The sequence below is a fragment of the Phlebotomus papatasi genome, chromosome 1, assembly GCF_024763615.1.
Source record: "Phlebotomus papatasi isolate M1 chromosome 1, Ppap_2.1, whole genome shotgun sequence".
In the NCBI taxonomy this organism is placed as follows: Eukaryota; Metazoa; Arthropoda; class Insecta; order Diptera; family Psychodidae; genus Phlebotomus; species Phlebotomus papatasi.
This window is the reverse complement of record NC_077222.1, coordinates 5,794,618-5,806,585: the sequence shown is the minus strand read 5'-3', so window position 1 is coordinate 5,806,585 and position 11,968 is coordinate 5,794,618. Positions and strand designations below refer to the sequence as shown.

General features: G+C 34.1%; 2 protein-coding genes across 2 annotated transcripts; one reads left to right on the top strand and one right to left on the bottom strand.

The window, feature by feature from the left end:
- Nucleotides 1-960: 960 nt before the first annotated feature.
- Nucleotides 961-6,592, bottom strand: LOC129798594 (solute carrier family 25 member 35-like). Its single transcript, XM_055841814.1, has 3 exons — nt 6,438-6,592; nt 6,195-6,370; nt 961-1,681 (listed from the first exon to the last, which is right to left on the bottom strand). The coding sequence occupies exons 1-3, from the start codon at nt 6,516-6,518 to the stop codon at nt 1,018-1,020; spliced, it is 921 nt and encodes a 306-aa protein (XP_055697789.1). The 5' UTR covers nt 6,519-6,592; the 3' UTR covers nt 961-1,017.
- A 272-nt stretch (nt 6,593-6,864) lies between these two features.
- Nucleotides 6,865-8,538, top strand: LOC129798589 (protein Tube). The gene is made up of 3 exons (XM_055841809.1): nt 6,865-7,168; nt 7,228-7,391; nt 7,448-8,538. The coding sequence occupies exons 1-3, from the start codon at nt 6,987-6,989 to the stop codon at nt 8,152-8,154; spliced, it is 1,053 nt and encodes a 350-aa protein (XP_055697784.1). The 5' UTR covers nt 6,865-6,986; the 3' UTR covers nt 8,155-8,538.
- The last annotated feature ends 3,430 nt before the right edge of the window (nt 8,539-11,968 follow it).

The following is an 11,968-nucleotide window of genomic DNA, read 5'->3' as shown; positions in this document are numbered from 1 at the left end:
GGAGGGGATAGAGGGGGGTGGGGAGGGGAAAAAACGTCGAGAGATATTGTTTTTTTTATTGGGGGTCATCTAAGACTGGAAGTCGATATCTCTTACCGTTTAAGCTCCAAAGCAGTGAAAAGTTGAAAAAAAGACGATTATATAACAGCTCTCTCTTTGAGTTCGAGCAGTAAAAATCATTATTTCCAGACATATTATTATCTTATTGTCTTATTTGGCTAATAGAATAACTCAAAAAAATTTAGGTTATGTTACTCCTAACCCTAAAAAATGCAAGGCGTATTTTATGTCGTACAATTACTTAATCTGCCGAGTAGAAGAATTTCTTATCAATCATATCCATGACAAAAGAAAAAACAATTATCTAGAAATTTCTTTCAATTTTGAATGCACAAAATTCTAACCTCAAAAGCATTACTGTTCCTGGTTATTTAAAATATTTCGTGTTTATTAAATTCTAAAATAAGGATTTCTGATTTATGGGAGAAAATATAATTATAATTTATTTATTTCTTTTTATTTAATTATTTTTTGTTATGAAATGAATGTTTTTTAAGGTTAGGTATATAACCTCAAATTCTAAGGCTATGTATTTTATGGTTGTTTTTTTTTGGTTTTGGATTTGGTTTTATTAAAACTGAATATTTTAAAATAATAATTTTAAAACAAATCTTTCTTAAATTAAAACAAAGCTCTACGTGCGTAGTTTTTTATTCTGCTTGAAGAATATGTTGTAAATATTCAAAATACTTAGATTAATGCCAACAGACACTCTTTCAAAATATATGTCTAAATAATTTATTGATATTTAAAAATAAGAAAAGAATTTTGTTATCAACTTATTGTTAAATCGTCCAAAGAATGATATATTTGCATTTTGCATACGATGGCGAGACAACGCCCAGCCAAATAGGTAATTGCACTACACCTTCTAAGTCAACACGGAATAATACACAAGAAGCAATTAAACAAGCACATTTATTAGCTAACAAAATTCAACTACAAATATCACAAGGATCACTTCCCAAAGAGCTTCCCTCTGTACATGACCATTTGATCGAAAAACATCAGCACAAGCGTAGCATGAGGCCCTATACGCAGGTAAGTAGCCCAGAAACCTTTGTAGAGCCCATAAATGCCCTCAGCCCTCACAACTTTGATGCAGCAATCAATAACTCCTCGATAGTAGATTCCCTTGCCCTTCTCATCGACTCCCTGATTGAACAGCCTCGTAGCGATAACGTCTGGAGGTGTTATCGTCATTGCCATCACTGATCCTGCAAGCATTCCCGCGAGAAGGGACACAAACAGTGGATTCTGAATCTCTAAGTGGCGTTTGATCATATCTTTGGTAACCCCAAAAGTAGCTAATTGACCGCCACTTCCGAGAATTGCTCGTGGAATCGTCGCCAGGACTCCCCGGTAGAGACCACTGAAACCATGAGCACGGTAAATCTCCTTGAAAGCATGTGACATTCCCGTGTGCGAATGTTGATGTCCAACAGCTATGGCTTTTACAGCCTGAGACTGAAGGTGAGTCTTTATCATAAAGAATGGAGAAGAGAGAACAGCTCCAGCTAATCCTCCTGTTGCTCCCCAGAAGAGATTTCGCCCGAAAGATTCCTTCCCACCGCGAGACTTTGTCCAACCTGCTTCCACGGCACGATTGTAAATTCCCAATCTGTAAGTTTAAAATTAGTTTTCTTTTGCAAATGTCACTCAAAAATAATAATTTTGAGCTTTTCTATAATTTTTATTTTCAGTTCTTGGGGTTTTTGGACCGATTGTCTCCAATGTATATGTAATAGGAGACAATATTCTATCCTGAAACTTTTCAGATCATTCTGAATTAGTCTATCCACCGCTAGGGGAGCAAAAATCACATTAAGCAGCATAGGAATTTTTGTATCAAAGGATAACCTTCATGTCAAAATTTGTACTTATAAAAATGAATTTAAAATAATTGCAAAACCAACTAGATTCTAAAAAATATGAAAAATATAAAAACGATAAATGAAACACATAGAAAAAAATATTTTGTAAAATTGTTCGTAAATATTTGTGACATTCCTACTGGGGACTTAAGAAATGCTAAATCGAATAACCCAATAAAAAGTTCGTAAAAGTTCCTACATTTTTTACAAATATTGCTCGTAAGTTTTGATCACTTGACGAGCATTTTTATTCTTGTAAAAAGTGTTCGTAAAATTTTGTCATTCGGTCGTAAGGTTTTGCAAGACAAATAAAAATGTACAAGTAGGGTAAGTGTGCCAAATTCCGGCCAGCTTGCAATTTCGGCCACCTTTTTTGTTCCTCGAATTTCCATGAATTTTTAGTTTTTACATACTCTAGAGATTATACAATGCAAAATAATAACAAAAAATGTAGCTTCGACAAACGAGATGACGTGAAAAAGGCATTGGAAGAATTCCTAAAGGGCAAGGAACTATGAAAATGAAGGTGGCCGAAATAGGGCACCAAAACTATGTTTACATTTTTATTCATTTTAAACTGTATTAAGAATGATTTTGGAGTAAATAAAGACGACAAACTGTCAACAGGGTTCTAAGCAACACTCCTTAAGTAGAAGGAATAAAAAATTCAATTGCTATTAAAGATATTACATTTCAAACTTGAGACTTTGGCGCTTGCATGCAACTATGCCGAAATTTGGCACACTTACCCTAATTGCTTCTAAAAGAACAAAAAAAAAATCTCGTTGAATGATCATGTTCCAAACAATGTTTGTAAAAAAAAAGTACAAACTTTTACAAATTTTTAATGGATTATACTATTTACGAGAACTAAGTCCCGATTAAACTTCACAAACATATACGAAATATTTTACAACATTTTTGTAGTGAATTGAAGAAGGTTTATAATCAGTTGTTCATAATATTAACACTTGACAAACATGCGTTGTTCTTTTACAAACATTTGTTTGTAACTGTTCGTATATAACATTGTCTTTCGATTCAAAAACAATTTATATAAACAAATAAAATTCGTAATATTTTATCGCTTATTCGTAAAGTTTTTTCTAATTATAAAAAATTTACAAATAGAAATCAAAATTCTACAAAACAAAAACCCTCTTTACGAAGAATGTTTCAAAAAATGTACAAACTTTTATGATTTGGTTAGTTGTTTTTGCGTTTAATGAGCATTTCCCAGTAAGAATTCACAAACAATTACGAAATAATTCACGAAACATTTAGTTCCATATGTGGTCAGGTCAAACCTAGAATTTTCTTGCTTTGCAAATCGATTGTAGGAGACTACAGGGTTCACAGGGCATAATAAAGAAAATGATTAACGGTTCACAGGTCGAATCCAGTGCCGTGTGAATCCCTACCCTAGATTAATTGACAAGGCAAGAAAATTCTAGATTTGACCAATAACAAAGGCTTGGATATGAAGTGAAAGCTTTGGAAAAAAAAATCGACATTTTGTTCCCCTTTCCGATGCTGACGGGTCCCTTATTATTACTATTTTTTATTAAAACTGTATTTAAGAAAGGCACTCAAAAAAGAAACAAAATAGCGTTTTTATTGATTTTATAATACCCGGTTGAGACAAAGTAAGGTGTTAACCGGCTTAAAACAACGTGTTATGACAAAGAGACAAGTGTGAAAATGATTTTTGAGAAAAAAAAACAAATATGAAAAATAAAAGGGATGGCAAAGCGTCCCAGGCTTTGCGAAGTGCTCGGACTCGTAACTTAGATGCTATCCCTCAAAAGTACTTTCGCATCATTTACAGTTTTCCGGTTCTCAACCGATTTAAATCGATTTGTAAATCACTCGAAAAGTTTCCCAAATTACTTATCGGTTAATAATCGGTTCATTACTGGTTCACACAAAATTTGAACGGATTTATAAATCACTCAAAATATTTCCCAAAATAACTTAGGACTAATATAATTGAATTTCGAATAAAAATTAGTTATCGGTTATGAACTGGTTCATTATCGGTTCAGAAACGATTTGAACCCGTTCAGTTTTGTGAGACATTCCAAGACCTTTCCAACTCGCCCAAACATGACCCCATTCGCCTGACAAATGCGCTCTCTAGAGCCTTTTTTAACCTTAGACCTTGAAAAACCGTTATTAGAAATGATTCAACTGTATTTTCGCCCATGGTCAAATGCCCACCTGAGTACGACTCGTACGACTCGTTTTCCAGCAATCCCAAGAAATGGTTTTGGTGGGGAAGGGGAAGGGTGGGGGGAAAATGAGGGTCATGTTAACGATCCTTGGGTCGACTAATGGGACGGGGTCACCTGAAGATCCCAAGCCGATATCTCTTACCGTTTAGCCTCTAGACAGCCGGACGGACAAACGGACAGACTGACGACATTTCTCAGAAATTGTCTCAAACATAAAGATTTGTTAATAAATGTGGGCTCCGGGGGATGAAAGGTGAAAATTTGGGGGGGGGGGGATGAAAAAATCGAGGGATAATATATACTGATGTCTCCGTGGAGTTCGAGCAGTAGAAAAGTTTTATAACAAATAATATTAACAAATTAACAAATAGTAATTACTTAAAAACGCTCTTTTAAAAGTCCTTAGTTAAGTACTTAGTGTTAAGGCTGATTCATGCCAAATTATTTTTGCTATTCGCCACAAAGTGTCAACACTTGTCTCATTTTCATATATTTTTAAGTAAGAACTATGCATTAAGGATATCGTCGGCTCCAAAGAAAACTACATAGGGGAAACTGGGGCACCACCAAACACGGGGTACCACCAAACACTAATTTTTATTTCTAAACTACTTGGACTATCTCGACCATTCCTTCAGTGGACAAACATCCCTATAGTGCCTATAAATTCCTATAGGTCTTATCCTCTGAAGTCGAATATCCGATTAAAAAATCGCAGTGTTTGGTGGTACCCCGTGTTTGGTGGTGCCCCAGTTTCCCCTATTGTAAGTCTTAAATGTAAACTTTAAAATTTATTTTTATTAATCACGGAGAAAAAACCGGGGGTGCGATTAATTTTTTTTCCTCATAACTTTAACACTTTTTAGGTGTAAAAATATATCAACATTTTTTAATGTTAATTTTACACCTTTTTAAGGGTAAAATTAACATGAAAAAGGGTAACTTTAACCCATAATACACCTAAAAAGGGTAATATTTACACCGATTTCGGATCAATAATGCAGAGTAAAATTAACATTTCCGGAATGTTATTTTAATTTTTTCGGATTTCTCTTAGTGATTTCTCTGCAATTAATATACTTTCAGCTTTTGAAACTATTGTATCATACTTACGCATTGAATATCTTCTGGTTACCGCTAGTTTTAAGTTATTTACAGTAAAATTGTGGGCAAAAAACTCGATAATTTGGCACGCTGATTTTCAGTTTTTTTTTTTTTTTTTTTGTAACTTTTCCAGGAATATCTTAATCAATATAAAATTTTGTGGAGGTGTAGATCTGAGGTTTCTGCATCCAATTTTTTTTTATATCAATATCTTTTTATACTATTGTAAGTAGAATTACAATGGTCTTCTTTGAAGCCGACGATATGTTAAGTACATACTCTCATTAAGTACTTAATTAAGGTCTTTAGATTAAGCAATTTTTAAGTAGCTACTCTAACACATTAAGTAACTTATTAAGTACATAAAAAAAATCTTAACTCAGTGACTTACTTTTAAGGAGTTGTAGAACATTCAACTAGGTTAAGATTTTTACTAAGGCATTACTTTAGTAATTAGTGTTAAGGCTGAATAGTGCCATATTATTTTCATTATTCATGTTACATAATTTCTTAAAATTAAGTGAATAAGTAAGAGAGTTGAAGAGGTTAATAACTTATTAAGTGCTTAATAAGTATTTAATGAATTAGCCTGAAATGTGAAATTCTAATGAATTTCTTGAAGTCAAAATTGATTTAAATAATATAAAATATTTTAAATACTTTTTAGCTCCGTGTTCCTTGCAATTGTACACAGTTTGTGTACATTTACAATAATATTAAAAATAGATTGTAAGGGTTCTATTGAATTGTAATAGATGGAATAGACCTTTGATAAAACAATTCATTATCAACACAAATTATTTCTGATAAAAGCTCTTCTGAATCAATTATTTTAGGGTGATTCTTATCTTTCCAACAACTACCAATTCCCTTCCCATTACATTGGGGAAAGCGATAAAAACTTTCAATAAAAAAAACTTACCGAAAAGCATTGAGGACAAATTGGAAGTTCAGAGCAGGAACTAGTCCTTTCTGCAGCCCTGTAATTCCATCGTGCTTTGCCACTGTTATCAGTGACTGAAAGATCCCTCTGTACGGCTCAACATATGTCCCACGAGCTGCCAGTTCTCCCTGAAGCTGAATCCTGGTCTTGATGACCTGTAAAGTAGGTACTCTTGAACAGAGAATTTCACACAAAAATGTTTGATAATGGGATTATACTCACTTCCAAGGGATTAGTGAACACCGTCGCTCCCATCGACGCTATTCCTCCCAGGAGGAAGTCCGTATACTGCGCCACGGGCATTTGTGAGCAGCATCAGCGGAAGGGTTTTTTTAAAGGGACTGCGCCGTAATTAAATAACAAACATCAGCTGGCATCGCTGGCATGATCAGCTGATAACCCAAAACACATTTGACATCACAGGGTGTTCATGCACCACGAAAAAAACAGACAAAATCGCGAGAAAAATCAAAATTTTCTTGTATTTTTGCACTCATTGATTTATCAGTGTTGAATTTTCAAATTTGCAGCATAAATTCCAGAAATTCTTTAGGATTAATTGAGCATTTTCCATGAGATAAAATTTGATAAGGCCAAAAGTGGCGCCAAAAAGCCCTCTGACGGGATTCATTAGAAGCTTGTTCGAAATTTGATTTGACAGCGAAAAATAAAAACAAGGAGTTGAATAAGCGGGTTTCCGTTTGCAAAAAACACTTTTTGGCCAGGAATTTTCCCTTAAAAATCCCTCAGGAGCGAATACAATAGATCCCAATGACAACACTTACACGGAAAACGGAAATTCGTCACTTGCCATCAGCTGAAGTCTTTAAAATCGCTCAACAGCTGGATTCTTCGCAAAACTGGAAGAAATTGATGAGGATCATCCCGAAGAAACTGGAAGAAGATGCTGATATTTTGGTATTTGGTGGAAAATACAATGCTGAGCATATAAAGTGAGTTAAATGGTAGTTCTTGCTGGAAGGATTAATCAGAATGGATGATTTTTTTGTAGGATAATTGAGAACAACAAAGGAAGTCGATTGGCAGCTGAGGTGCTAATTGACGAATGGGGCACATCCGGGAGAATCCGTCCTAATCTCGCACATCTCCTGCAGCTCCTGGTGAAGGCTGAGCTCTTCCGTGCTGCAGAATACGTGGCCTGTGATCTACTAAACGGTAAGTTGAACTCCCTGGGAAGATTTTCATGCGTTCACGTGATTTTTCTCTTGAAGAACCTCTACCTAAGCGTCCGGATAAGGGTCCAGCTGCCAAGATTGACATCACACTGCCTCCTGATGAGGAAATTGAGGCAATAGGAGGCATTCTCAGCAACATGGAGTATCCAAATTCATCGAACTTGAACAACGATCGCAGTCAAATGGACAACAACCGGGATTTCTACGACAAATGGACTCCAAATGACCAACAGAAAATCCGATTGGATGAATCTAGGAATGGAATTTCAGAGAATCTTATCGAATTCTCTGTATCAAGTGTTTCAGTGACGCAAGACAGTAATTTCTCCTTGCATTCGGACATTGTTGGGAATGATGGAATTGTTCTCGTTGGCGGGGAAGATGGTCCATCAAATGCTTCGAGAAATATTCCAAGTAGCATTGACACTCTCTCCACGGATATTCCGGACACTGTGACCAGTAACTCGGAGAATAACACGGAAATTCCAAATACTGAGATAAATGACGTCCTTCCGGATGTCAGTTTACTTCGAGTCCATCGAGCAGATCCCCCTGAAGATTCCTCAGACAATCTACCCCACTTCAGTCTCCTCATGCCCCGAGCGCCCCCAGCAAATGAAACCAAATCCGAAAACACGGATGTCAACCTCAGTTCAGACTCTGAAACATTCCAGTCCACTAGTGAAATCATTTCCGACAGTATTCCCAACATTCCCAATCTCCCAATGCTCCAAGGCAAATAATTTAGTGGTTTTAGCAAAAGAAAAAGATTATCTGAAAATATCGCGCGACCTAAAACGCCTCGAAAAAAAAGCTTTTCTTCACCTTCAACGAACTATCGTTAACTGAGGAGAAATTAATGGCCAAAATATGTGAATTGCTAAATTCAACAAAAAAAAAGATTTAAACTTCTGTGCAATTTCTGTGTACTTATTGTATGCAAATTATACCCTGTCCTGTGAAAAAAAACTGCCTCTTTTCTCCTCAAAAATAATTCTCAAGACATACACTGTGAATGGTATGTAATTATTAGCATATTGTAATTAATCAAAAACGAGTTTTCCAAAAGCTTAATCGACAATCATAAAATAAAAAAGATCAATAAATAATGTTTGATTAAATAAAAAGCTTGTATTTCTTTTATTTACTTATGAAGAATGTATATTTTTTATGAAAAACAATGGCTTTTTTTCAAACTTAGAGTGATCTTCAAAGAGTCGAGAAGAAGCAGAATAAATCTTTAGCTGCCAACTGATAAAAAAAACCTCAAGGATAAATTTATAAAAGTTCTTTATGAATTATTTGCAGCGCGAATTTGCCTAACGAATAAATTTCTTCCATCTCAGAAGCAAAAAGAATATTATAAAAATCCCTGCAAGTTTTCTGAACTTTGAAAGTTCATTTAATCACCGCTAGTGGCGCTTGAATCATGTGGAACATTCCAATATCAAAAAATCATTTTAGACTTCAAAAAATATACCCAAGAAGAAAAATAGCTGCCTTTATAGAATCAAAACTCTTACAAGTCTTTTAAAGCACCTTTAAAAGACAATAAGAATTTTGTGTTGAAATTCCTATAAAAGTTCTAAAACCCTTTTACGGACTTCTCTAATATCTTATCAGTCAAGATTTTTTGGAAAATTTTGGCTTACGATTGGATTATTAAGGGCAAATGACCTATTACATTTTCAAAAATCTATAAAATCGGTCGCTGTTTAAGGTTTTGAGACCCTCGGGGACTAGGCTAAACCTCTAGTCTGAAGACGATCTTAAAGAGCGCGCTACTTAATTTTTAGTAGTCACGGAGACGTAATAAAAAGCTTTGTAAAGGAGCAAGCATGAATTCCGAAGTCGATTCAAATTATTTTCGAAGATACAGAGACGAAAACAAAAGGGTGCTGAACAGATTTGCAAAATTTCCAAAACTTTGAAGAACGTACGTTTTCTCCATTTCTCATAAATCCAAAATTTGGGCCCGATCCAATGAGGTCGGATTTCACCTCAGACTACAAAAGATGAGCTTCTAAAGAACCTCAAAATCGAGGCTTATTCTTTTCAGAATTAAATTTTCTTTTAGTTGAAACTTAAATCGTATTTGAAAAAATATTTTTAATATCTTTTACAGAGTATTAAAGTCAATGTTTCACGTCAAAATATGCTCTGTTTTGAAAAACAGTAAAAGAAAAGTTCCTACTTCACAATTTTCGGATTTTTTGGTTTAACCATGAAATGCACTTATAAAAATTGAAAATCTTAGATTTTTTTCTCAGACGAGAATTACGAAGTAGAGTTGTAGATTTCCCGCCAATTAGGGAGTACAGTAGACTCTCGCTCAATCGGCTCTTTTTCAATCAGACACTAAATTTTGTTGGCAATTTTCACGTTTAAATATGAATCTAATTCGCCCAAATTTGCTGTAGTTCTTCGTATTTTATCGTGATTGTTTATAATTGAGCGTTTTGTGTGGAAATTACAAAGGCTTTGACGCTCAAATCTATCGATAAACCAGATGAAATTTCGCCCCAAATGCCCAATTTATCCGAGAGAGAGTCTACTGTATTGCAACGAGGCGCTCTAGTGAACGTTTCATTAGTATAATCATATGCCAAAAATTTCATAAAGCTTGATCTTTTTTTCCTTCTTCTTCTTAAAAACGATCGCAAAAACTGCTAAGTATTGGATTTCTAATTCAGGCTTCTCCCTTAAGTTAATAAATGACCCAAATTCGTAACTCAAACTTTAGAACTCTGCAATTTTAACAAACACAACATATTGCCTGATTTAATTAGTTACTAAACTAGTTCTTAGTATTCTTAAACATAATAATAAAAGATAATTTCTAGTTATTGAGGGGTCATTCAAAACGGACTCCAATATTTCATACCATTTGGTCCCCAGACCGAAAAAAAAGATAATCGAATGAAACCGAACCGACACTTTATCACTCTATTACCATTTAAGACCAATACAGCTCATTTCAGGGTTGCAAATTTCACGACCATTCAAAAAATCCGAATCGTCCTATTTTGATCAAATCAGTTGATAAATAAAAACTTAAATTTTGAAAACCTATCTAAATATAAAAGAAATAGTTTGGATCAATATTTCTATATATCTCTTTTGATCGTTTAAGTCTTTCGTTTGGTGTATAAATTTTGCAAATGTTTATAATCATTTAAAGACTTTATTTATTTTGAGCCGTTCTAGTTGTCGGAATTTGATCACTGATGGTGCAAATTAAAGGTCCTGTTATTATAACTTCCTGCGACCACCGCCAGGGGAACTATAATCGAAAAATTGATTTTCGTAATTTCGAAATCGAATATTTCGAAATCCACGTTAGCAATTTCGACGAAAATTTAGTTGTAGCCGAAGCTGAGACCTTTCTAAGGATGGGTCGCACTAGCCTAGTTAGTTAGCCTATGTTAGCTGAATTGACTTATAAAAAATAAATTATAAACAATAATTAATTGAATTAAATTCAATGGGAATGAAAATAAAACTCGTTTTATGTACTGATTATTCGTGAATACTTATAGAGTGATGATTTGAAGCCAAAGTTGTGAGATTACGAGTTCAACACCAATTTTATTGATAAAAAGAGGGTTGCACAAAATTTTACAACTTTCATTTACAACTTTGTGCCAGATGTACAAGAAATTTTCTTCCTCGTCCAATGATACCTGAATTTATTTTTCCACTATAAGGCTATGGTCCAGATATGTGTAGTTATGCTGGATAAAAATATCATTTAAAAACCTCAACTAATTTGGAAAATATTTAAGAAAAACTTGAAAAAGTGGCACAAAATTGTATGATTTTATGGTATATTTATTTTGTAGTAGAAGTTCGATTAATTCCTGAGCTATGATATTTTGCTGCATGTTATGGTCCCTAAAGAATTAACCCTATAAGGACTATTGAGTTACCGATGACCCATAGAGAATTTTTTTTCGGACTAAAGTCTGATTCAATTTTTTTTAATGAAAATTTCAAAAAATTTTGTTCAGAAGTTGTACGTATATGCTTAAAAGTTTAAAAGAATTTACTTTCTTATTATGTTCGAGAAATAAATATTAAAAAAAATTGCTGTTTGTAGTCTTTGTAACCTACGTAACCCCTTAAATTTTTGGTTTTATTTAAAATAACATCCGATTGTTCAAAATGATATTCTGAAAAAAATCTACAAAAATTTCATCGCTTTTAGAATGCTTGAACGAATTGAATTTTGACTTCGAACAAATTAAACATTGCGAATAATTCCGGTTTCAAAACTTGTTGGAAAATTAATGAAAACACTTATGGGACGATTTCGAAAAAAAACTAAAAACGTAGTTGTTTAAACCTTTAAGTTTTGGCGGGAGTTGCAAATGAGTTGCGTGCGACGCGCGCCAAATAGCTTGCCAGCGAATTATCTGACCACTCCAGAAGAGCAAGTTTTTTATCACTCCCAAAAAGATCCCGTTTTCCAATTCCCACTTCCTCATCACTTTTCCCATCTAACTTCTTTTTTCATCATTTAGTCTTGAAGTATTAAGTGGCCAGAGAGCAAAGAAA